This window comes from Eriocheir sinensis, chromosome 5, assembly GCF_024679095.1.
Source record: "Eriocheir sinensis breed Jianghai 21 chromosome 5, ASM2467909v1, whole genome shotgun sequence".
Lineage (NCBI taxonomy): Eukaryota > Metazoa > Arthropoda > Malacostraca > Decapoda > Varunidae > Eriocheir > Eriocheir sinensis.
Window position 1 is genome coordinate 13965210 of NC_066513.1, and position 25205 is coordinate 13990414.

The 25205-nt window shown below is 41.0% G+C and overlaps 1 protein-coding gene across 8 annotated transcripts in view; it reads left to right on the forward strand.

Moving 5' to 3' along the window:
• LOC126984509 (eye-specific diacylglycerol kinase-like) overlaps positions 1 to 25205 on the forward strand; it is a 188783-nt gene that overhangs the window by 148709 nt on the left and 14869 nt on the right. For 7 of the 8 annotated variants that reach the window (XR_007736896.1, XR_007736937.1, XM_050838241.1 and 4 more), the window contains 6 exons: positions 3631 to 3764; positions 21415 to 21596; positions 22207 to 22383; positions 22686 to 22894; positions 23233 to 23425; positions 25001 to 25100. Coding sequence is in view for 6 of the 8 variants with exons in the window: in XM_050838241.1 (XP_050694198.1) it covers positions 3631 to 3764; positions 21415 to 21596; positions 22207 to 22383; positions 22686 to 22894; positions 23233 to 23425; positions 25001 to 25100 (995 nt within the window). In the remaining 2 variants the exon portion in view is untranslated. The remainder of the gene's footprint in view (positions 1 to 3630; positions 3765 to 21414; positions 21597 to 22206; positions 22384 to 22685; positions 22895 to 23232; positions 23426 to 25000; positions 25101 to 25205) is intronic. The other variant, XM_050838240.1, reaches the window with a different exon arrangement.

A 25205-nucleotide genomic window follows, 5' to 3' on the forward strand; every position in this document is an offset into this window, starting at 1 on the left:
TGTTCCTCCCTTTCGTTTCCTTTCCTTCTTTCTTATGCCCCTTATTCCATTCTACTCGTCTTCTGTCTCTCTGTTCCTCCCTTTCGTTTCCTTCCCTTCTTTCTTATGCCCCTTATTCTCTTCTTATCCCCTTCTTATCCCATTCTCGTCTTCTGCCTTCGTTTCCTTCCTTTCTTCCTTACGTAAGCTTACCATCCTACTCGTATTATGCCTCTCTTTATCCCTTCGTTTCTTTTCTCTCATCCTTATCCTTCCCGTGCTGCTGTCCTCTGCCTCCCCCTCGCTCCCTTTCCGATCGGCTTCTCGTTGTAATTCGTTTCCTCGCCCTTCAGCTCCAGAGTCTTCGGTTCCAGAGTCTGTGTGTGAATATTAATGAGTGTGTAGCTTTTGAGGCAAGGCGGCAGCGCGAGGTAAAAGGCCTGAACATGCATCGCCTCCCTGAAAGATTAATGAGTAAGCAAGGAATTTGATGAGTTAAAATGAAGCGCAAACACACCAGAACAAGGGCGAGGATTTTGATATAGAATGCGCTGAATTAGTAAGCAGAAGTGCAGGTGGGTGTAAAGGAAATGAAAATATGGTGCGTTAAAAATTATTGTCTGCAAACTTTTAGCTCATTAAGAAATTATTTGGCGGCCTGATAAGTTATTAGGAGAAAAAAATTATTCGAAATTACTTACGAAATATTAGTAATTTATAGGAAGGAACTGAAGGAAAAAAAGAGAGCACCGAGAACCAGTTTATGCTGAGAGGAAATTAAAAGAAACATTTTCTACATATATTTTTGTTATAATTTCATATGCGATTTTATTTCTTTACATTTTTTACTACAATTTCATAACTGATTTTGTTTGATACCATTTTTTATATAATTTTTTTTTATTATATCATGTGATCTTATTTCAGAACATTTTATATATGTTTCTTTCAATAATTTCATAACTGATTTTCTTTGTTCATCACTGCATTGGTTTTTCGTAATGAATGCTAAACGAGGTCTTCAAAATGTTTGATAATGTTCTTTTATTTAATTGGTGAACATATATATATATATATATATATATATATATATACATATATATACATATATATATATATATATATATATATATATATATATATATATATATATATATATATATATATATATATATATATATATATATATATATATATATATATATATATATATATATATATATATATATATATATATATATATATATATATATATATATATATATATATATATATATATATATATATATATATATATATATATATATATATATATATATATATATATATATATATATATATATGAAAATATTCAAAAGCATAAAAAGAGAAAGTAAGGTATTTTTGTTGATATTAACAATAAATGTAATTGTGAAGTTTAATGAGCTTAATTATTTTTTAATGCAAAGTAACACGATTAAGTCTAATTTCTTATTAATATGATTCAAATTTGACAACATATAAATAGACAAGTTGGCAACTTATGATTTTTATGGCTACTTATGATTTTTATGTGAAAAACTCATCTTGGGTCATGTATATTAAACTATGGTTTCATTTAACATTGGCCAAGTTTAATACAAGGAAATGGCCTCGTAAGACTGAAACAAATAATCAGTGGAAGCAAACAAGGATTAATGCAAAAAAAAAAAACATTTAAATCAAAAAATCGATTTAAGTAAATTCAGTAGTTTTTTTTTTAAATCATGATTTTTTCCAACCCAGGATATATTTAATGTGTAAGCGTAGTCATCACGCCCACGAACTCATTCACAACAAACAATTGATGCCTTTCATCTTTCTACATCTGTCTTTGTTTGTCAATCACTCCATTTGTGTATTTATCGTTACCTGACACGCCTGCCGCTGCCCGTCCGCCTACCTGTCCGTCTAAAGAGTTCTCTCACGCGTGACTCCTAACATTTCCCGCTGACATGTTACGAGTTTTATTGCGAGAGACGTTTTAGCCCGTATTCTAAAGCGTCTCGCCCATTCAGTTCGCCCGTTTAAAAAGCCTCTCGTGGTAGTTCCTGGGGTTTTCATGGACTGCTTTGTGACCCTAGTGATAGTTTTACCCGACTTCTGCACCATGATTGGGATAATCACCCATGAAATCCCGGTTAATCTTCTCTGTGGCCTTGGAAAATAGTCGTGATGGGCTGTTTTATGATCCTTGTGATAGTTTTACCCGACTTCTGCACTTTGAACGGGAAAATCACCCATGAAATCCCAGCTGATCTTCTCTGTGGTCTTGGAAACTAATCGCGATGGGCTGTTTTATGATCCAAGTGATAGTTTTACCCGACTTCCGGACCTTGAACGGGAAAATCACTAATAAAAACCCGGCTAGTCTTCTCTGTGGACGTTTGATGGGAGCCCTGATACGTTTTAAGAATATGACGCTTTGTGACGTGCGTTAGAGAGGGGTACATATAGGGTGTAGCACTCTGGACATTCCTCAGGGCATGGCAGGGCGGGGTATCGGATGAGGAGGAAGTGGCCGTCTGGGGCAGTGTTGGTTAGGCTATCGTGTGCTCGAATCTCATCACGTCCATTCATTGATCTAGTATTAATCCAATCGAAGTGAAGCTCCCTCCTCACCATCAGCATCCCATTTTCTTTTTAATAGTGCTACGTGCGGAATGACAGAATTGAAATGCGTTCCCGTTGACTATCCTTATCCCTTTTGTGAATTATTATATTTTCCTGTTGGATTAGTACTAAGCTGATGACTAAAGGCGATGTTCTGTTACGCCTTCGATAGTAGCGGCCTAGTTTTGCATATATATTTTCCTTGACGCTTAACAATATAACTTCTACGTCTTTATTTTATTTAGCTTTATTTACTTTACCAAAATGGGACCTTTCATCTTGTTTCTCCTCTCCTCCATCCTGTCTTTCACTTCTTTTCAAAATAACTACCGATCCGTCTCTCGCTCACCTCACGTTATACTTATTTACTTCTATTCCTTATTCTTATTGACTCTCTCGTTTAACCTTTCCAATTCAAACACATCCTTTCCTCTTCTGACACATCTTTCCCACTTCATTCACTCCACTCAGTCCCTTCCCAGCTTAATCTTACTGTCTTTACCTTCCTACCTCCTTCACACAAACTCTATATTCCTTCTTCCTTCCTACCTCCCTCACACATAAACTCTATATTCCTTCTTCCCTTCTACCTCCCTCACACATAAACTCTATATTCCTTCTTCCTTCCTACCCCCCTCACACATAAACTCTATATTCCTTCTTACTAGAGTGACGAGACTCATAACCCCTTCCATTCCACCTTCATCCCTTCATACATTACACCAACATCACCTTGTCTACCTTATCTGAATTCATCCCATTATCGTCCCACTCTCACTCTTTCCATGCCCTTCACTTCACCCCGCCTGCCATTCCTCTTCGTCCCCTTTCTCATCTCACTCTCACTCTTTCCATCCATGCCTTCTACTTCACCACGCTCGTCATACCTCTTCATAACCCTCGCAGACGCCCGAAAAATTCCTCCCACGCTTTGAAAACTTCCCCCCACGCCCTGACTCTTTCCCTCCCTTAACCTCGGCCACGCCCACTCACCTTCTCTCGTCTCTCTCCTCCACACAGGCATCCACCAAAGCATCATCGTTCCTCCCTCGTGGATTGTGAAGCTCCCTCGTCGCGGCTCCTTCAAGTCCTCGCTTCGGAAGTCGCCCAAGAAACGTAGCTCGACCAAGAGAAAGAGCAGGGACAAGGTGAGTGTACGTAATATACCTGTTTGTCTGTGTGCCTGCGTGTGTGTATGGGGTGTGTGTATGTGTGTGGGGGTAAGGGTGTTGGGCTTGTGTAGGGGGGGGAGGTTTCTGTGGGGGTAGGGGTATATATGTGTGTGTGTGTGTGTGTGTGTGGGTGGGTGGCTATTATTGACGTTACCTCTTGTCAGTAGTTTGTTTTCTCTCGCTTGGATCTTGTTTTCCTGTTTTTGTTTGTGTTTTGTTGTTTTTCCAAGGTCACATTAGTTTATTTTTGTGCCTGTCAAGTTCACGTTTCTCAGGATTGGTAAGGTTTTATTTTGCATTATTATTATTTTCATTATTATTATCGCCATTACTGTTGATATTGTTGTTGCATAAGGTATGTTTGTTTTTGTTGCAATTGTTGTCGTTGATTCGCGGAAGTTTCTCACAATTGGTAAGGCTTTATTTATTATTTTTATTATTATTACCATTATCATTATTGTTATCATCATTACTGGTGTCATTATTGCTGGAAATGATGTGGTGTTTGTTGTTCTTGCTGCTGCTGTTGTTGATTATCTCGTATGTATTCTAATTATTATATACTGTATATACTTACGTGCGTGTCTTCAATCTTTCAACAAACACAACCGTAATCCCTCACACTCCCACGTTTCTCCATAATTGGAGTTGTTTTGTCATTATTGTTCTTGATTATGTCGTATGCACTCCAATTATTACTGTGTTTACCTGCGTGTTCTCTTCAGTCACAACAAACACAACCGCAATTCCTTACACTCCCAAGTTTCGCCATAAAATGTTGTTGTTCTTGTTCTTGATTATGTCGTATGCACCTTAATCATTTCTGCATTTACGGTCGTGTTGTCTTTAGTCACAACAAACACAACCGCAATCTCTTACACTTCCAAGTTTCGCCATAAATTGTTGTTGTTCTAGTTCTTGATTATATCGTATGCACTCCAATTATTACTGCATTTACGTTCGTGTTCCCTTCAGTCACAACAAACACAACCGCAATCCCTTACACTCTCAAGTTTCGCCATAAATCGTTGTTGTTCTAGTTCTTGATTATTTCGTATGCACTCCAATCATTACTGCATTTACGTTTGTGTTCCCTTCAGTCACAACAAACAAGATCACCAGAGCTCTCACTCACCCTCCCACGCCCCTGCCGTAAGCCCTATTAACCCTGATGTCCGTCGACATAAAAACAAACGTGATATAAACGAGCAAATTACCGGCACTGACAGCACGACGTTCCTCTCCAGCTCACGGGGGGGAAATAGATTAGGTTTTGCTGCTTAAGTTTTCCCCTGACGCCCATCAAGCTGTCCTCGTCCCTTCATTTATTTTCATCCCCCCGTGTTTTTCACCTTCACTCACCTGGTTGTGCGTCCCTCATGTGCAGTTGGCCCAGGAAAAACTCTCGCTCCCTTGCAGATGGATCAAAACGTGGAATTGAGCCCAGAGAGGAAAGAACTATGGAAAAAGGATGACGGGGAAAAACTGAGAGAAGGAGGAGGGATAATAAAGTGAAAGATGGATAAATGGAGAGAAGGAGGAATGGAAGAGACATAATAAAGGGAAAGATGGAGGAATGTGAAAAGGGATAAAGGGGAAAAACTGAGAGAAGGAGGAGGCATAATAAAGAAAAAGATGGAGAAATGGAGAGAAGGAGGAATGGAGTGACAGGTGGGAAAAGCTGTGAAAAAGGATAAAAGGCGAAAACTGAGAGAAAGAGGAAGCATTATAAAGGGAGAGAAGCAAAGATGGAGGAGTGGAGAGAAGGAAAAAAGGAAATGAAAAATAGGAAAGTAGAAACGAACTGGAAAAAGAAAAAGGAGAAGAAAATGAAAAAAAAGGAAAGGAGGTAAAGAAAATGATATATGGAAAGGGGAAAAGATACTAAGAAAAAGAGAGGAGGGGAAAGGGAGCAATGAAAAAGAAGGAATGGGAGATAAAAAAAAAAAAGGTTAGAAGGTAGAAAGGGAAAGCGCACACACACAAAAAAAAGAAAGAAGTAACACCTTTTTTTTATTTATTTTTTTTTACTATTTTTCAACTCTAGCGCTCTCGCCTTCTCTTTCTACGCCGTTCGCCTGACCTCTAACCTCTGGCCTCTTCTGGGTCATCCTGGTGAACTTTGACCTTTGCTAGTTTGTCACCCGCAGTCACTGGCCCACCTGGAACCTATAATATTTGACCCCCAGTTTTTTTACATGTATCTCAAGGTCATGGATACCCCCAACCAACCCCTCCCATCTCTCTCTCTCTCTCTCTCTCTCTCTCTCTCTCTCTCTCTCTCTCTCTCTCTCTCTCTCTCTCTCTCTCTCTCTCTCTCTCTCTCTCTCTCTCTCTCTCTCTCTCTCTCTCTCTCTCTCTCTCTCTCTCTCTCTCTCTCTCTCTCTCTCTCTCTCTCTCTCTCTCTCTCTCTCTTTTTATATCCTACATCGTTATCTGAGTTTGTTTGTTTTTTTTCGTTTTTTTTTTCTTTTCTTTTTTCTCTCTCAGCTCCTTTCTTTCTCCGTCTTCTGCTCACCCTCTCCATCCACATTTTAAATACTTCAGTCTGGCCACTTGTTTTCTTCCCCCCTTTCTTTCCTTTCCTCTATTTTTTCTTCTTTTTTTTTCTTTTTTGGTGTGTGTTTTCCCTTCCTTCCTTTTTTTGGTTTCTTTCCCATTTTTTTTTCTCAGTTTCTTGCCCCTCCTTTCTTATCCTGTTGTTTTTCCTTTCTCTTTGTTATTTTTTCACTATCCATTTTCAGCTTTTTTCCTTTTTCAGTTCTTTTCCCTTTCTTTTTTTCAGTTTATCCTTTTTTCCTGATTTTTCCCTTCCCTTATTTTCAGTTTTTCCCGTCTTTCTTTTCTCTTAATTCCATTTTATCAGATTTTCCCTTTTATCCTCTTTTTACAGTTCCTTCCTTCCTGCACTCCATTCCTCCTCCTCCTCTGCATCTTTCCCTTTATTATGCTTCCTCCTCCTCCTCCTCCTCCTCTTCTTCTTCCTACTCACTTAACATGGAGAATCTTGAGACGCCCGGTGCTAAGAACTCCTCTGTTGTCAAACCAAAATGGGCCCTTTGATCTTGTTGCTTCTCTCCTCCGTCCCGCCTATCGCCTTATTTTCCTTCTCTTCTTCCTTCTTCTCTTCTTCTTTTCATCGTGTTGCTCCTTTTCATGCCTCCATTCCTCGTGGTTTGTTTTTCTTTCCCGCAATTCCTTCCTCTTTCACTTCATTTTCCTTCTTCTTCTTCTCATCTCGCCTTCCTTTTCTTCTTCTTTTCATCGTGTAGCTCCTTTTCATGTCTCTTTTCCTCATGATTTGTTTTTCTTTTCCGCAATTCCTTCTTTCGCTTCATTTTCCTTTTTCCTCTCAGCTTGTCTTCCTTCTTCGTTTCATCGTGTAGCTCCCTTTTTCTGCCTCTTTTCCTTTCGTTATTTTTTTCTCTCCTCTAATTCCTTCTTTCTCTGTCTGTGTCTGTCATGCTACACCCTCCCTTCCGTTCTTTCTCCTCGTCTCCACATAGTCTATCTCTTCCTCTATCTATCTATATATTTTCATCTCCATCTCTATCTATCTCTATCTTATCTACGAACTCATAGCTGTTGAAGAAGCCGCAAGAGGGTGATAGTGGTGATGGTGATGGTGATGCTGGTGGTGGTGGTGGTGGTGAAGAGGATTAGAATGGTGTTGGTAGTACTGACAGCGGCGGAGGAGGTGGTGGTAGTGGTGGTGATGATGTTGAAGCCAGTGACTCCCTCCTGAGACCACCACCACCATCACCTCGGCTTGGCTTTACGCAGATCCGCCTCCCAGCTCGGCTTAGCGAACTGCCACACACCTGCCCTTGCACCTGACATCTTCCCTCCGCGCTCTCTCCGCCGCCTTGGTGTTCATCTGAGCAGCTCCCCGTGTGTGTAGGTGTCCCGTTCCTTACTAATTGCCCTCCCTCTCACCTGGTCTTGAGGCACCGCGCTGTTTACCTGTATACGAGAGAGAGAGAGAGAGAGAGAGAGAGAGAGAGTAGAATGAACAGTCAGAAGGGAAGGTCAATTTCGGAAGGAGAGGTGAATTCATGGATAGTTGTGTTAGGTTGGGTTAGGTTCACAGGAGCTGCCTCACATAGACCTACCGACCTCTTGCAAACTCGTTATATTCTTATGTTCTTATTGTTAAACTCCAGTGGTGGCATTGCTCACCCGACCTCTGCTGTTATTAAGACACCCTTCGTTATTGTCCCTTGTTAATAGCACCCTTTCATAGTCAACTGCATAGCTCTGAAAAATACTGAAGGGGCGGGACATTTAATTCGGGCAGAGAATATCGGTCGTAAAAGTTGATATACACAAGCTCAGGCGTCTATTGCGAACTGTCCAAAAGTTTCCTCCGTCATTTTTTAATTGCTTCACTGGTGCTCTTTCATATTACTGTTTTTTTTTTTTCTGAGCGGAACAATTTCGATGGAGCGTTCTGTTTTAATGGCATTGTCAATATGATGCGTCGGGAAGGATATTGTTGTTGAGGCTTTATTTTATTATCTTGGGACAACGACGGTGCGCCTACACACCATTATCAACGACAATAAAGCAGCGAAAATGAATTAGACGCACCACCACCACCAACAACAACAACAACAACAACAACAACAACAACAACAAAATAGCAATCCCTCCACCACCATCACCACCACCACTACCACCCCTCCACATCAACCACATCTTTACCAATTCCACCACCACTACCACCCCTCCACATCAACCACACCTTTACCAACACCGAAAGATAAACCTCCAACAACAACATCTCAAAAACAGGATCAAAAGCAACAAGAAAAACAGCTCTGGCTAAGGAGTATCGTTAGTAGGCTTGTTTAGGGCGGGGGGAGAGACCGGACAGACTGATGGTGGGTTGATATGGGTGTATGGTAGGTGAGTTAGGACGAATGGAAGGGCGGGGACGGTCAGAAGCGGTCAGCGGGCGGTGTTAATAGCCTTGTGTCGGGTTCACGGAGGTTCGAAGCCCGTGAACTGGCGTGATCTATCGCTCCGAACCATCTTGCACTCAACCCTCTGATGGAGCTGAAGAGAGGGCTATATAACTCCCTCCTCCCTCCTCCTCTTCCTTCCCCTGCTCTATCTCCCGCCCCACTCTCTCATTAGTTCCCTTTCCCTCTTCTTTCCAACGGCTGTGTGTGCATTCTGTGGTTCTATCCATCTTTGTCTTCCTCCCTCCATCTCTTTCCGCTTTTCGCTCCTTTCCTCGTTCCTTCATTAACTTCTCGTCCATTCTTTTCCGCGTCCATCCGTATATCTTCTCCCTCCCTCATTACCTCTTTTTCCGCTCTCTCGCATCCTTGCTCCTGCGTTTCCTCCTCTCGTTCTCGTCCTTCCATGCATGACTCACTCCTCGTTCTCCTCCCGTTCACTCGTGTAAGGGACTGATATGTAGGTGTCATGTGTTTAGAGAGGTGTGGAAGGTATGATCCCACCGCTGCCACCATTATAAGAACATAAGAACATAAGAACGCAAGGAGTCTGCAAGAGGAAAGCTGAAAAACAGTTAAGCAGAAAAACAGTTAACACTCGGTCTGTCTCTCACGCACTCGCTCCTGCTCTTCATCTCTCTATCGTATAATAATAGACTGTATACCGAACCCACCTGCTATTCCCCGTACCAGTAATGTAATTAGATCACCTTAGGACATCAACCGTATGGCTCTAAGCCTTTACACAACTCCCTTCTCCGCTACCCTCCACCAGCTCCTTTATCCCTTCACCAGCAGCCTCCCTTTTTATCTTCTCTCCATTCTATATATCCACCCACCTACCGTTCCATATTCTCCCCTTCCCTTTCATCTCCTTCCCTTCCCCGTGTCTATTATGGACCCATCTAGTTGTGTTTGCCCCTCCTTCTTCTCCTCATCTTCCTCCTCCTCCTCCTCCTCCTCCTCCTATTCCTCCACCTCCTCCGCTTTTTCCTTCTTCTCCTCCTCCTCCTTCTCTTGCACTTACGTACTCGCCATACCTTTCAAGTCCTCCCACGCGTTCCGTAATGGACTCGTCTAACTCGCTTGCTAAATCCGATAAGGTGCGAGCAGGAACAACAACAACAACAGCAACAATAATAATGATAATAATAATAATAATAATAATAATAATAATAATAATAATTCGAGAGAAAAAAAAAACCTAGTAGCCGTGACAGAAATAGCATCCACTCTGACGTCAGCAACGGCGGCAGCATCAACAGAGAGAGAGAGAGAGAGAGAAACAACAAAACAACAACAACAAAAACAACAACAACAACAACAACAAAAGAAAAAAAGGACAACAACACGTTTGGGTGCACGACTTTTCTTATTGTAAAACTTCGACGTCGCCTAACTTTCTCTCTCTCTCTCTCTCTCTCTCTCTCTCTCTCTCTCTCTCTCTCTCTCTCTCTCTCTCTCTCTCTCAGGTGGGAACTCTTTTTTTTATCATCAGCAGGGACGCGAGTAGTCGTTTTCTTTCATGTGTACGCTCAGCTTAATAACTATGATTGCCGTCCTTTCCTCCCGCTTTTCCCTCACGACCACACCACAAATACATTTCTGTCCTTTGTTCTCTCTTTCTCCCCCTCCCCTTCCTGTTTTTTCCCCTTCTCTCCCCCAGCACAAAGTCAGTTCTCCTCTTCCCTCCTGTTTCTCCCCACAACACAAAGGTATTTCTCCCCTGTCCCCTCTTCGTACTTCCCTCTTATTTCCTCCCCTAAAGCACAAACACATTTCTCCTTTGCCTTCTCTTTCTCTCCCCTTCTTTCCTATTTCTCTCCCACAACACAGACAGTTCTCCCCTTCCCCCTCCACCTCCTCTTCTCCCTCACAACCACAACACAAATACAGTTATTTCTTTGCCCTCTCCATCTCCCCTTCCCATTTTCTCCCCGCCGACACAGATCGTTCTCCCCTTCTTTCTCCACTTCCCTCCTATTTCTCCTCTTCCCATATCTCCTCCACATTACAAAGACAGCTCCCCTTCACCCTTTTTCCCTCCCTCTCTTCTATTCTCTTTCTCACCCCCACAATTTTTCCCTGCCTCCTCTTTCCTCTTCTATTTTCCCTCCCCGACGGCCAACATTTCTCCCCTGCCCTCTCCACTCTCCCTCTTATTTCTTTCCCAAAGCACATTCTCCTCCCCCTCTCCACCCCTCTCTCTCTCCCCCCTGGGCCGTGTCCCCTCCTCTTTCCCTCTCCTATTTTCCCCGCTGCTCGCTCCTTTTTGAGAATTAGCTGCAAGTGGCGCGGCGCAGACCTTAAGAGGAGCCAGTATTTATCTTTGAAGTTATGAAGTATTCAGAGACGCCCTCCACTTCCCTGACTTCCTCCCCGGCTCGGACCTCAAGTTCACGCGCTGCCGGGGATCATAGGAAAACATATCGTACGGGCACACATAATTGACAAGGCTTTCGAAGGAGTTTTGGGGCTATGGGTGTCTACTGTGCGCCTGCCCGTGCCTCCGTCGCTGCTCGCCGGCTGTTACCTGTGGCTGTGGCGGCGGCGGAAGTGTCCCTACACCCGCCGGCACTTGAATTGCCCGCCCCACCTTACAGGGACGCCTTTTGGCCAAAGGCCCTGTCCCCCTATTATGGGGGTAAATCTTAAGAAGAAGAAGGAGTTTTGGGGCGTTTTCAGGGGTAGTTTTATGACCCTGGTGGTAGTTCGACCCTTCCTCTGTACCGTGAATCTAAAGAAAGCACTCATGAGAACCCATATTGATCTTTTGGGCTTTTGGAAATAGTGTCTTAAGAATACGAAACCCAAAGCCACTGATTCTGCTTCCTTTGCCTGCTTTATATACTCCTTTTATGTGAGCGTTGGTGTATGTATTTACGATCACAGATAAATTTGGCCCTCCATCGGTGTATCTTGATTTGTTGGGGTCATCGAATGTTAAGATCTGCCAAAATCGCCAAGAAATTCAATCATGGGGTCGTTACGCTTCACTTGAATCAGAAATTATTAGATATGGATTATTTTCTACACGGGGATGAGGGCCGGGCGGGGTGGGGAGGCTCCATGACGTAACGGCGAGAGGAAAAGAGAAGAAGCGAGAAAGAAAGAGCGAGTGGGAGAGAGAGAGAGAAGGATATAAAAGGAAAAGCGAGGGAATATAAAAAGCAGCGACGATATATTTAGACGCGACCCCAAAATAGTCCGGCGGGGAACGAACATAACGGGAGGCGTATACTAGAGAGACGAACGCATCTTCCGCCATTATGACCGCTCCGCCACCAAGAGAAACATCACCTTGCTTATCCGGGAGGCAGGAGTGCTCTATTAATAGCCCGGGATCCTGCGGGAGGTAAAAATAGCGTCCTCTAAGGTTGAAGGCTCAAAGGAAGGAAAGCCTTTGTAGGGAGGAGGGAGGCAGGATCGGATGCTGGGATTATTGCCCGACCGAATTTAGCTCGAAGGTCTGATCTGAGGGACGTCCTGGAACCCAAAGAGATGGTGATGCTGGTGGCTGCTGATTCCATAGTGTCTTATCATTTCCTAGGTATGTATACATTGTTTTTTTACAGCAAAGGAGACAGCAGAGGGGCATAAAAAAAGGAAACAATAAAAAAAGCCCGCTACTCGCTGCTCCTGTAAAGAATCCGAAGAGGTGGCCGAAAGATCAGTCAATTACGTGAGAGCCACTATTTTTTTAAACATATCAGCGCCTCTGTTCTCCTGTTTGAAAAGCCTCTTGTAGAAGTTGTTGGGGATTTTCATGGACTGTTTTGTGACGGTAGTGATAGTTTTACACGTCTTCTGCATCATGAACGTGCAAAACACCCATTAAACCCCCCAGGTCACTCTTCCCTGTGGCCTGTTTGAAAAGCCTCTCCGAGAAGTTGCTAAGGGGATTTTCATGGACTGTTTTGTAATGCCAGTGATAGTTTTTACACGTCTTCTGCGGCCTTACAGGAAACAGTCGCAGTGGGGAGACCGATACGTTTCAGAATATGGACCTACGTTAGCCTGGAGGACAACAAACCCCGAGGGAAATTAGGCGAGAATACTACCTGGAAAAGACTCGAAATTTAAAGCGGGAATAAAAGGCTTTGGAGCAGAGACGCAATGTAGTCCACGTTAATGACCCCGTTACGAGAGTGTTTTACATCTCCCGGCGCTGCCCAATAGTGGATGGAGTGTTCGAGGGGATAGAGACGAAGGTAATTGCGTAATGGGGCTGGCCTATTATTTATGTTGCTATTTTTGTGTGGGGGGATGCCATGTTCGGAGGGTGAAGAAAAAGACAGCAGGACGTAATGGGAAAGGCCTGTCATTCGTAGTCTTGTTTATTGATGTGTTTTTTCATGTTTGAGGATAGAGACAAAGAAAACGGGGCGTAGTGATATATTAGCCTATTGTATTTGTTTTCTTATTAATTTATTTGTTTGTTTGTGTTCATGTTTGTAATATAAAGAAGAAGAAAGACCAAGACAACAGGACGTAATGACATAGGCCTATTATTTATTTCCTCAACCATTTATTTATTTTTTTTTTTTACTTTATTTTATTTTTATTTTTTTTTCGTCTCCGTCAACCACACAAGCTCCGCCAGAATATCACGTGTAGCAGGAAACTTATTAATACATTTCGATTTTCTTTTTTTTTCTCTCATTAGAAGCTTTGCCGGATTAAAGAAACGATTTTATGATCATATGTTTAGATTACTAGGCTTACGTGTTGTTGTTGTTGTTGTTGTTGTTGTTGTTGTTGTTGTTTTGTATAGGAGACGCTGGAGGCAGAAGTAAATTAGAGAGAGAGAGAGAGAGAGAGAGACTGCGCATGGTATGATCAGATTTTACACATTAACTTAAAATGCAAAGTTGTGGGCATACGCTGTATCTACGCGTGGCCTCGGTGCTCATCTCCGTCACATTGGCCCAGTTACCTTAAGGATTGCAGGAAATGCCAACCCGAAACGCCTTTGACTTTAATATGTGAGATAAATAGGAAATAATGATAATAATAATAACAAGAAGAAAAGAAAAAAGAATAGGGAGAAGCAGAAGAAGTAGTAGAAGAAGAAGAAGATGAAGAAGAAGAAGAAGAAGAAGAAGAAGAAGAAGAAGAAGAAGAAAAAGAAGACAAGATGGAACAAATAATCGAAGAGAAGACCCAGAGTAAGATAGAGAGAAAAGAAGATGAGGAGCTTATTGAAAGAGCCTGCCTGACCCAATACTAATAATGAAAAAGGAGAATAAGAAGAATAAAAAAGAGATTAATAGTTAAGAATAATAAAAAAAGAATAACGATGAAAATAATAACACGGCCAAAGAGGATTTACAAAGATGGATGGGACAATTAAGGAGAAGGGAGGGAGGGAGAGAGGATGAAGGTAAAAAAAAAATAAGCTTTACATACTCATTTACATAAATATTGGACCTGAGTGCGAGGCCATCTATCAAAGGGAAGAATAAGAGGAAGAGGAGGAGGAGAAAGAGGAAAAAGAAAGGATAAAAGAGGAGAAATAAAGGGAGATGGTTGTCGTATATGTCTGATAACACTCTCTCTCTCTCTCTCTCTCTCTCTCGAACTTATTATGGAGGAACTTTCTTTTTTATCTTTTTTTCTTTTTCATTTGCCCGCCTCGTTCTCGTTGACTTTATTGCTTTTGTTTTTATTGTTGTTTATGAATTTTGATTTGATGGTATATAGTTCGCGTTGGTTCTAGTGTCGTTTTATTTCTGGTATCATCATCGTCATCATCATTAGTATCATTAATATTTTTTTTTTATCATCTTCATCTCCTTTACTGTTTCTTTTTTTTCTTCTCCTCTTCCATCATCTCCTAATTCTTCTTTCTTCTTTTCCCTCTCCTATTTTTTTCTCCTCTCTCTCGTTATCTTCCTCCTTTTTCTTCTCCTTTTTCTCCTCCTTTTTCCTCTTTTTCTTCTTCTTTGTTATGATCTTGCCCGTTTTCCTTCTATTATTATTATTATTATTATTATTATTATTATTATTATTATTTTATTATTATATCCTTGCCTCCTCTTCCACGTCGTACTACTACTACTAGTATACTACTACTACTACTACAACTACTACTCCTATCATCATCATCATCATCATCATCATCATTATCATCATCATCATCCTTTCCACCACTAATATAGCACAGTGGAAGGAGCCGCGCAGTCTTCTTATATATTTCTCCAGGGTTGATTTAAGAGCAGTTAAGCACTAAGTGAAGTGGGCATCGCCGTAATGGAGCTAAGTGGGCGGCTCGGAAAGAAAGAAAAACAAGTGACGGACGCAAGAAGACGCCAACATCGAAACCATTTTTAAACCCAGATGAGAAGATTCTAACACGAGGATCTTAAAACTAAAAGAAAAGAAATAAATACCGATCTGAGAGAGGAAGAGAAAGAGACAGGCAACATCGAAACCATTTTTAAACCCAAATGAGAAGATTCTTACACGAGGATCTTAAAACTAAAAGAAAAGAAATAAATACCTATCTGAGAGAGGGAGAGAAAGAGACAGGCAACATCGAACCGTTTTCAAACCAAATGAGATGATTTTAACCCCAAGGATCTTAAGTTCGTATTCCTTAACCTGGTAGCCGCGGGGATCACGTTTCTGAAAGGCCCCTCTAAGCGAATTAAGAAAAAATCATCACTCACGCAAACCATTTCATAAAATATATCAACGCATTTGTGATCAGTTTATGCATCATCTATTTTTGGTGGTTTATATCATGGCAGAAATTTGGCCCGTCGCTGGGACACGGTAAAGCCACAAATTTGGCCCGTCGCTGCTACCGGGTTAAGCGTATCGGTACCGCACTTCCCCTGTTTGAAAAGCCTCTCCTATAAGTTGCTCGGGTTTTAATAGACTGTTTTGTGATTCTAGGGATAGATTTACCGGGTTTCTGCTCCTTGAACGGGAAAATCACCCATGGATACCCGATTAATCTTCTCTGCTAGATACTTTCATACGGCTTATGCACCTTAGACGGGAAAATCCCCCATGGAAATCCAGTTAATCTTTCTGGTAGATAGTTTCATACGGCTTATGCACCTTAGACGGGAAAAATCACCCATGAAAACAGGGTCAATCTTCTCTGCGTCCTTGGAGAATAATCGCAGTGGGAGCCCGATACGTTGGATACAAGAGAAAATGGCGCCACTATAAACACTTGCCTGCGCCATGACGGGCTGGGGCCGAACACCATCCAGGCCCCTCAAGTAAGCCTACCGGCGCTATAGGCGTAGACGTAAAAAAAATGGACGTTAAAACTGAAAGAAAATAAGAAAAAAAATACCGATCTGTGTGAGAGAGGCTGGCTCGTTGAGTAAGACAATGGACACAGCAGCTCCCGGGGAAGACGAGGGTAACTTTAAAGAAAATGGGGTGAAATCGGGAAATAGCAAGACAATTCAATCACTGAGAGAAATTGAAAATATATTATTCCCAGAAGAGAAGAAGAAGGAGGAGGAGGAGGAGGAGGAGGAGGAGGAGCGAGCGAGACAAGGTGAAGAAAAAGAGGAGGTTTAGGAGGACGAGAAAGGTAGGAGGGGGAAAAAGAGGAAGAGGATTAGCAAGAGGAGGAAGGCAAGTAAGATTGAGACAAAAAGAGGAAGATTAGGAGGAGAGAGGCAAGTTAATTGGAAAAGAGGAGGAGGAGGAAAAATAAGGAAAACAGACTGAAGAAAAAATAGAGGAAGAAGAGGAGAAGGAGGGAAAAGAAGCAAGGTCCGTGAAGGAGGAGGAACAAGAAGTAAAGCAAGGTGTAGAAAAAGAAGGAAAAGGAAGAAAAAAATAGGCAAGCAAGGTTACGTGTGAAATAGAAAAGAAAAAGAAGAAATGAAAACAGATTACAGGGTGAAGAAAAGGCGGAGAAAGAAGGAAACAGAGGCAGGCAAGATGACGTCACAAAAATGGAAAAGAAAAAGGAAAAGGAAAAACACAGAATGCAAACAAGGTAAAGAAAAAAGGAAGAAAAGAGAGGAAAGCAAAGTGACGCAAAGGAAATATGGAGAAGCAAAAAAGAAAAGAAAAAACACGAAATGCTAATAAGGTGAAGAGGAGGAGGAGAAAGAAGGAGAAAGGAGGAGAAATAAATTAAGTAAGCAGTGTAACGTAAAAAAAAAGGAAGAAAGAAAAACACAAAACAATGCAAACGAGGTGAAGAAAAAGGAGGAGGAGGAGGAGGAGGAGGTTTAGGGAGGCACATGACCCTTTAGTCCTTCTTGATGGGATGGTTCTTGCGTCGTTCCGTGATTCACTTTCTCCTCGTCCTCCCTTTCCCCGTTTTCCGCATCAGCTTCCCGCTTTCTTCCGCGATTGTTCTTTTCCACCCGTTTTCACTTTTTATTTCTTCGTTTCAGTCCTTTTTTTTTATTCAGGTTTTAGTTTTTTTGTTGTTGTTGTTTTCTTTCGTGTATAATTCTCTCGTATCCTTGTATTGTTACTTGTGTTTTTGTTTTATTTTTTGTTTTTGTTTTCGTTTTTTTTATTAGTTTCTTGGTTTTCTCTTTTGTGTTGTTGTTGTTTTTTCTCTTTTTCCCTTCCATCGTTTTTTTTATCAATTCGTAGGTTTTGTCTTTCGTTTCCTATTTTTGTTTCTTGTTTTCCCTTTCATTCGTTTTTTTAATTATTTTTTTAGTTTTTCTCTTTCGTTTCCTGTTTGTTTGTTTTTTCTTCTTCTTTCTCTTTCCCGTTGCGTGTATGTCTCGTGTTTTATTCCTCCATGTTTTGCCTTTCTCTTATTTTTCTTCTCATTTTTTCCAAGTTCTGTTACGTACGTGTTTACTTAACCTTGCCTACCTACCGTTTCTTTCTCCTCCTCCTCCTCTTTCTTTTGTTTCCTGACCTCGCTTTCTTTCTCGCCTTTATCGTTTTTCTTCCTCCAGTGACTTGTTTTCCCTGGCTATTATTTTTTTTTTTCATTTCTTCCAAGTTTTGTTATGGATGTTTACCTTTTTTGCATACCGTTTCTTTCTCCTCCTCCTTTTCTGTTTCTTTTCTCCTCCTCCTCTCTTTTTTCTTCCTCCAGTGTCTTGTTTTCCCTTGCTCTTATTTTTCTTCTTATTTCTTCCAAGTTTTGTTATGAATTGATTTTTTTTTTTCATATCGTTTCTTTCTCCTCTTTCTCTGTCTCTTTTCTCCTCCTCCTCCTCCTCCTCTTTCTTTTTTGTTTCTTACCTCTTCCTCTTTCTTTCTTTGTTTCTTTTCTTCCTCTTTCTTTCTTTGTTTCTTTTCCTCCTCCTCTTTCTTTCTTTTCCTCCTCCTCTTTCTTTCTGTGTTTCTTTTCCTCCTCCTCTTTCTTACTTTGTTTCTTTTCCTCCTCCTCTTTCTTTCTTTGTTTCTTTTCCTCCTCCTCTTTCTTTCTTCCTTTCTTTTCCTCTTTCTTTCTGTGTTTCTTTTCCTCCTCCTCTTTCTTTCTTTGTTTCTTTTCCTCCTCCTCTTTCTTTCTTTGTTTCTTTTCCTCCACCTCTTTCTTTCTTTGTTTCTTTTCCTCCTCTTTCTATTTTTGTTTCTTTTCCTCCTCTTTCTTTCTTTTCCTCCTCCTCTTTCTCTTGTTTTTTCCACTGACCTCGCTTGCTTTCTCTCCTTTATCGTTTTTCTTCCCCCAGTGTCCTTTTCCTCCTTCTCTGGCGGCGTTTACGAGGGGGGAAAGACTATGATGGTAAATTAAACGTGAAAGTAATAGTCTCCCTTAAACATTTTGCAGCTGCTTCTTCCTTTTCTTTTGTTTTTTTTATTTTCTTTATTTCACGATCAGAAATGACAGCGCGACTCCTTTAATCCCTTTCATTTATCATTCGCCTCTTTCTGCTTTCTCCTTCTTTCTCTTCTTCTTCACCTTTTTTGTTTTCTTCTTGTTCCTCCTCCTTCTACTCCTTCTTTTCTTTATCGTCGTGGCCTTGCTTGCTTCTTTTCCCTTCTCCTTTTTCTCTTCTATGTATGTTTTCTTTACTCTTCGCCTTATTTGCATTCTCTTTTTCATTTCTTCTATTTCTTCTGTTTGTTTGTTTTATTTACGTTAATTTGTTTGCCTCCTTTTACTTCTTTCTCCTTCTTTCTCTCATTCTTCACCTTCTTTGCATTCTTCTTCTTGTTCCTTTTTCTTCTTCTTCTTCTTCTTCTTCTTCTCTTCACCTTCATTTGCATTCTGTTCTTCATTTCTTCTTTCTCCTCTATATAATTTTTTTACGTTACTTTCCTTGCCTCGTTTTCCTTCTTTCTCCTTTTTTTTCTCTTATTCTTTCACCTTTCTTGTATTCTTATTATTATTCTTTTTTTCTCTTTATCTTCATCCCCTTGCTTGCTTCTTTCCCCTTCTTCTCCCTTTCTCTTCCTCTTCCTCGTATTTTTCTTTAGTCTTCTTTCCTCATTTGTCCTCCACTCCGGGCTCTTCATCTTCTTCATCTTGCTCTGTCCGTCATTCCCAATTGCATTCACTCCTCTTCAGATGACGAAACCACTCACTGTGTCCTTTTCTTCCTTCCCTCATCCCTTCCTCCTTCCTATGTATCACGAGCAAGAGCCATATAGATTCTCCTGTCCCATGAATCAAATTTAATATTCTGTTCCACTTTTCTCTCTCTCTCTCTCTCTCTCTCTCTCTCTCTCTCTCTCTCTCACACACACACACACACACACACACACACACACACACTTCCTTCAACTTAATATTAACTAGAGTTGAAATGCAACGTTTTGGAGCCATCTGATTAATATAGAATCACTTTGGTTTAAGAAAAGACCACCTAGTCTGAACCATGGGGTCTGTGTGGTCTGATTTTCTGTGTAAATCTCTCTCTCTCTCTCTCTCTCTCTCTCTCTCTCTCTCTCTCTCTCTCTCTCCAGCAATATTATCATTATTATTATTATTATTATTATTATTATTATTATTATTATTATTATTATTATTATTATTATTATCATTCCCGTAGCGAGAAGAGCGACAGTATTTTTTTCATTACTTTTTATAATAATTTCTCCTCTTGTCTTCTACTTGGAACAAACACACACAAAAGAAAGGTCACTATATTTTTACAGCAATTAACCTGTTTTTATTGTTTCTCTGCATTACTAGGAGGAGGGACAGGTAAATTTACGATAAGTCACCTTGATAGCACATTCCGAGTAGTTCACATTAGCTCCTATTAGCCTCTATATATTATCTCGCAACAAAAGTATAGTTCCAATACCTCTAACAGAAGGTTCCCAGCACGTAGCGATAGTAGTACTCAAGTCATCTATTATATCGTATCCCTTCAGTCGCAATCTACCTGTAATTAATTAGTGTACCGTTTGATGTACCTGTGTGAAGGCGTTTTGGTCATGTATATATTTATCTCAGTATCACTCATGTATACCTGTAATGTTACCTGTATGTAGTTTTTGTTCTATTTCTCGTAAGTATAATGCACCTGTGATAGTACATGCGAGTAGTGCAGTAGTGTAGCGTTGGGGACACCTCTGCAGCTCCATATCCATCACCACTACCCTTATTATATGGTGTAAAGAAAGTACAAAAGAGTGGCCAAAAGAGAGGTCAATTTCAGAGGGAGAGGCATCTTAATACTCCCAGAACATATGAAGGAAAGGGACGCCACACCTGTTCACATGACGCATACAAGCAAAATTTAAATGCCGTGTCACCTGTACCACATCACCTGTTGGGCTTATCAAGACAGCCGACACCCCCCCAGCCGTGGCCCAACTCGGCGTGTGAACTATGCCGTTTGGTGACACTGCCAGATGGGAAACTAAAACCGGCTGCAGAAAGAGGATAAATAACATGTTTGAGAAGGCGCCATCCTCTCCCAGGTGTCAGACGCTGTTTCGTGTTACCGCCAGCAAGGGGATTGAGTTTCCTTTACTTTCCTTGCTTGCCAGATTGAAGTTGATGCTCTTTTTCAATTCATTACTCTGTATGGTAGCCCATCTTTTCATTAGGATATTTTTATTACTCCCATTGTTGATTATTAAATTTCACATGCTTACTTGCCCTCTCATTTATCTCTCCTCTTTAATTATCTTTCTCACAGCACCGTGTGTTCTCCCTTTAATAATCCTCTCTTCTTGAATGCAGTCAGTCCCCTGTATATTTCTTCTTCATCCTCTCATATCCACTTTATCTACCTCCTTGCACACCTGTTTATCTTTAATTTATCTTTGTGTTAATTATCTTCCTCGCTGCACCATATGTTCACTTCTAATCTTTCCTTCCTTCTTGCATTCAGTCAGTCCCTTGCATATTTTTTTCTCACTCCCTCATATCTTCCACATCCTTCCCTTTCTTCATCCTGCTATAAAATTTCTCATATCTTCTCATTTTCCCTGACTTCACCTGTATATGTATATTTTTTCTTTCTCCTCGTTCTCTTTCTTCTCCTTCAACACTTTGCTGCAAACTTTCTCATATCTCCTCATTTTCTCTCACCTCACTTGTGTATATATTTTTTTCTCCTCTTTCTCTTCCTTCTTCTTCCACATCTTCCTCCCAACTTTCTCATATTCTCTCATTTCCTCTCGTCTCGCTTGTGTATAATATTGTTCTTTCTCTCTTCTCTTTCTTCTCCTTCAACACCTTGCCACAAAACTTCTCACCTCCTCTCATCTCCTCTCACCTCATCAGTGCTTAATTATTCTCTTTCTCACCACAGAATGACAAGGACACGCGGCCGTTCGCAATCAAGCCCATTCCCAGCGTTAACATCAAGCCCCTCATCGTCTTCATCAACCCCAAGAGTGGCGGCAACCAGGGAGCCAAGCTGATGCAGAAGTTCCAGTGGCTGCTGAACCCTCGGCAGGTGTTCGATCTCACTCAGGGTGGCCCCAAGGCAGGGTAAGGATATGGGTTTGCTTAGTTGTAGTTTGTAGTTTATGTAGTTGTGTTTTATCTCTGTATAGTTTGCAGAGTTTGAGTTATGTTCGTATTGCCCTGCCTCCATATCCAATTTATCCATATTAATTCAACTCATAAATACTCCTCCTTTGAACCACCTCAAAATTTAGACCACTCCATTTATCAACAGAATTTAGACCATTCCATTTATCAATAGTTCTGTATGTGAAGTGGATACCCTATAACTTCCTTAGATTCACAGATGAAATTTATATATAAGTTACACCTTCATCCAACGTTTCCACGTCTTTCCATCATTGTTCAAAAATCTTTCATATTCTACATAACTTCATCTAACACTTACCTCATCATTATCTAGCCAAGACAACTCATACTAATCTTCTTCATCTCCTCCATATGAGAAGTAAAAATATGATGAATCTCTATCTATTTATTATGTTATTACTTGCTACGTGACTTTATCTAACACTCTCACCTCATTTTACCATCATCTAGCCAAAGCAACTCATCAAATCTTCTTTATCTCCTCCATATGAGAAGTAAAAATATGTATAAAACTTCATCTATTTATTTTCCTATTCCTCGCCAGGCTCGAGATGTTTCGCAAGGTGACTAACCTACGGGTGCTGGCCTGCGGCGGGGACGGCACGGTGGGCTGGGTGCTTTCTGTGCTCGACCAACTCAACTTCCAGCCGCCCCCTGCAGTCGCCGTCCTTCCTCTGGGCACTGGCAATGACTTGGCGCGAGCACTGGGCTGGGGAGGCGGGTACGTAGCCCTAATACTAGTGCTACTCTATATTTGCTTACTTAATGTCAAAGAATTATACTATATACACACAGTACTACAAGGGAATAGGTCAGTGCATATTGGCCACCCCCTTGACAATGTTATCATGTGTTTATCAGGCTTTTTTGTCAACGGACTCTCTTTCTTAACTTATTTTTACCCCCGAGCTGCTTCCTTTACTGTAAAAAATATATATACAATTCTACAAGGGAATAGGTCAGTGCATATTTGCCACCCCCTAAATAATGTTATGTGTTCATCCTTCAATCACTTTATTCCAGCTACACGGACGAGCCAATCAGCAAGATCCTGTGCAACATAGCGGACGGGGAGGTTGTGCACCTGGACAGATGGCGCGTTGATGTGACAAAGAATGAAGACTTTGAGCCCACAGAGGAAGGCCGAGACACGCTTCCTCTCAGCGTGGTCAACAATTACTTCTCCTTCGGTGTTGACGCTCACATCGCCCTGGAGTTCCATGAAGCAAGAGGTGAGGGAAAGGCACTCGGCAATTTCTTTCATCTGCATCAAAATCACTCAAACAAAAAGATCTGCTCACTTATCAAATATATATGTAATACTATATGTATGAGAGTAAAACCAATATTTGCAGATCATTTAGCAATTAAAATACATAATTACTTTGAGAAAACATACTACAAGAATAGATGTCTATTAAGATTCAATTTCCATTTCCTTAAGTACTTTATTTGATTACAGTACATTTAAATGTTTAAGAATACATTCATCCATAAACAAAGGATGAAAAGAAGTTACGACCAGTCACTCAACATCCCAACCCCTGCTAACCCTCTTTCCCTTCCACAGAGGCCAACCCACAGAAGTTCAACTCTCGCCTGCGCAACAAGATGTTCTATGGGCAGGCCGGTGGGAAGGACCTCCTGCAGCGGAAATGGAAGGACCTGTCGGACAACTGCACGCTGGAGTGTGACGGCAAGGACATGACCCCCATCCTGAAGGAGAACAAGGTGCATGCAGTGGTCTTCCTCAACATTCCCAGGTAAGGAGTCCACCATTTCCAGTGTACAAGTCCTCACGTGTATTCTTTCCAAACCGTGCTTACTATATGCTATGATTCTTTGATGTGTTAATTTCATATGGCTCAGAACACCTCACAGTTGTATATCTAACCACTATGACAAGGAAGCTGTTCTTTGTTTCCTTCGATGTGTTCTATTGTTTACTCAGATATAAAAGCTTCCCACATTCACACGTAATTTGGTGATTGAAAGATTTTTTTTTTCACCTGCAGCTGTGAGGTGGAATGGGGTAATAAACTATCCCTTTATCAATTAGTCAGTTAAGTTTATTTGTTCAAGTAATTAGCTATATTGTAAAAGTCATAGCTGGACGTTATCGCGATAAGTTATCGCGATACTTTATCGTTGATAACAAAATCGGGTTATCGGCCATCCGCTACTTATTTAAGTAAATATCGGTATCTTCGTTACTTTTGTAACCAAACTAGCGATAATAGCTACTTATTTCCGCTTCTCAAAAAAAAACAAAAAAAAACAAAAACAAACGTTGTCTCATCCCTACTGCGCATGCGTGGCCCGGGCGCCCGGCGTTGTATGAAGAAAACTTCGGGGTATGAAATATCTTCGGTGAAGAGATTTCAAACTTAGATCAACATTAAAACACTAGGTTATTTTTTGATGTTAGACTCAAAAATCAATATATCAAAGAGAAAAATCATTTAACTTTGCCCAAAAAATGAGTATTCACTGCCTCAAATTTGATATTCCATATTCGTTTGTGAGCATGCCATGGTATTGAAGGCACTCGGTGTTGTGTTATTTGGTGTCCCATCGTCAAAAGCTGGCGCGTTTGTTTACAAACACTGGTCTCGTGAACTGTGCATGTTCAGACCAGTAAGCGTAGCCCTGTACAGTCTTACAAAGCTTTTTAACACATTAAGAGTTGCTGGAAGGCTGAATCAGACATACAGTACCACCATCCTCACTGTTTTTAGAACGACACTCTGTACATATAAATACAACTCGTACAGAGTGTCGTTCTAGAAACAGCGGGGATGGTGGTAGTGGTACTGTATGTCTGATTCAGCCTTCCAGCAACTCTTAATTACGGTTAAAAAGCTTTGTGGGACTGTACAGGTCTGCGCTTGCTGGTCTGAGCATGCGCAGTTCACGAGAGTCCAGTGTTTGTAAACAAAAGCGCCAGTTTTTGACGGTGGGGACGCCAAATAACACAACACCGGTTCAGGCGTTTCTAGCATTACCGTCCATATGTACGTGTCAACGTGTGGTTTTCAGGTTTTGTAAGTTTTCTAAAATACAGATAATGAAAATTTGAATTCATCTGTTTTTTATTTGAAATATCAATAATATCGTTTTCGCCTATCGGAATTGTGGATTTTTATTGGGTATCGGTTATCGGTTATTTCCTGTATTTGTGTCTCTAGTTAACGAATATCGGTTATCACCGATAAGGTTTTCCATTATCAGTTATCGGTTATCGGGAATAAGGTTTTCTGTTATCGTGCCCAGCTATGGTAAAAGTCATAGATCTTGTACATGACTCTGGCATCACTGAAATCTCCTCCTGCTTACAGCTATGGTTCTGGCACTCACCCTTGGAATAGAAGCAGCGGCATTGAACAGCAGACAGATGACGGCATTATTGAAGTCATTGGCCTCACCACATACCAAATGGTGAGTATTGCTGGTGCTGGATGGAGCCTTGATACAGAATACAAGAGCACATGATTCCTTTTGCATGGTTGAAGGCGTAAAAATCCTACCAATCGCTTGATGAGC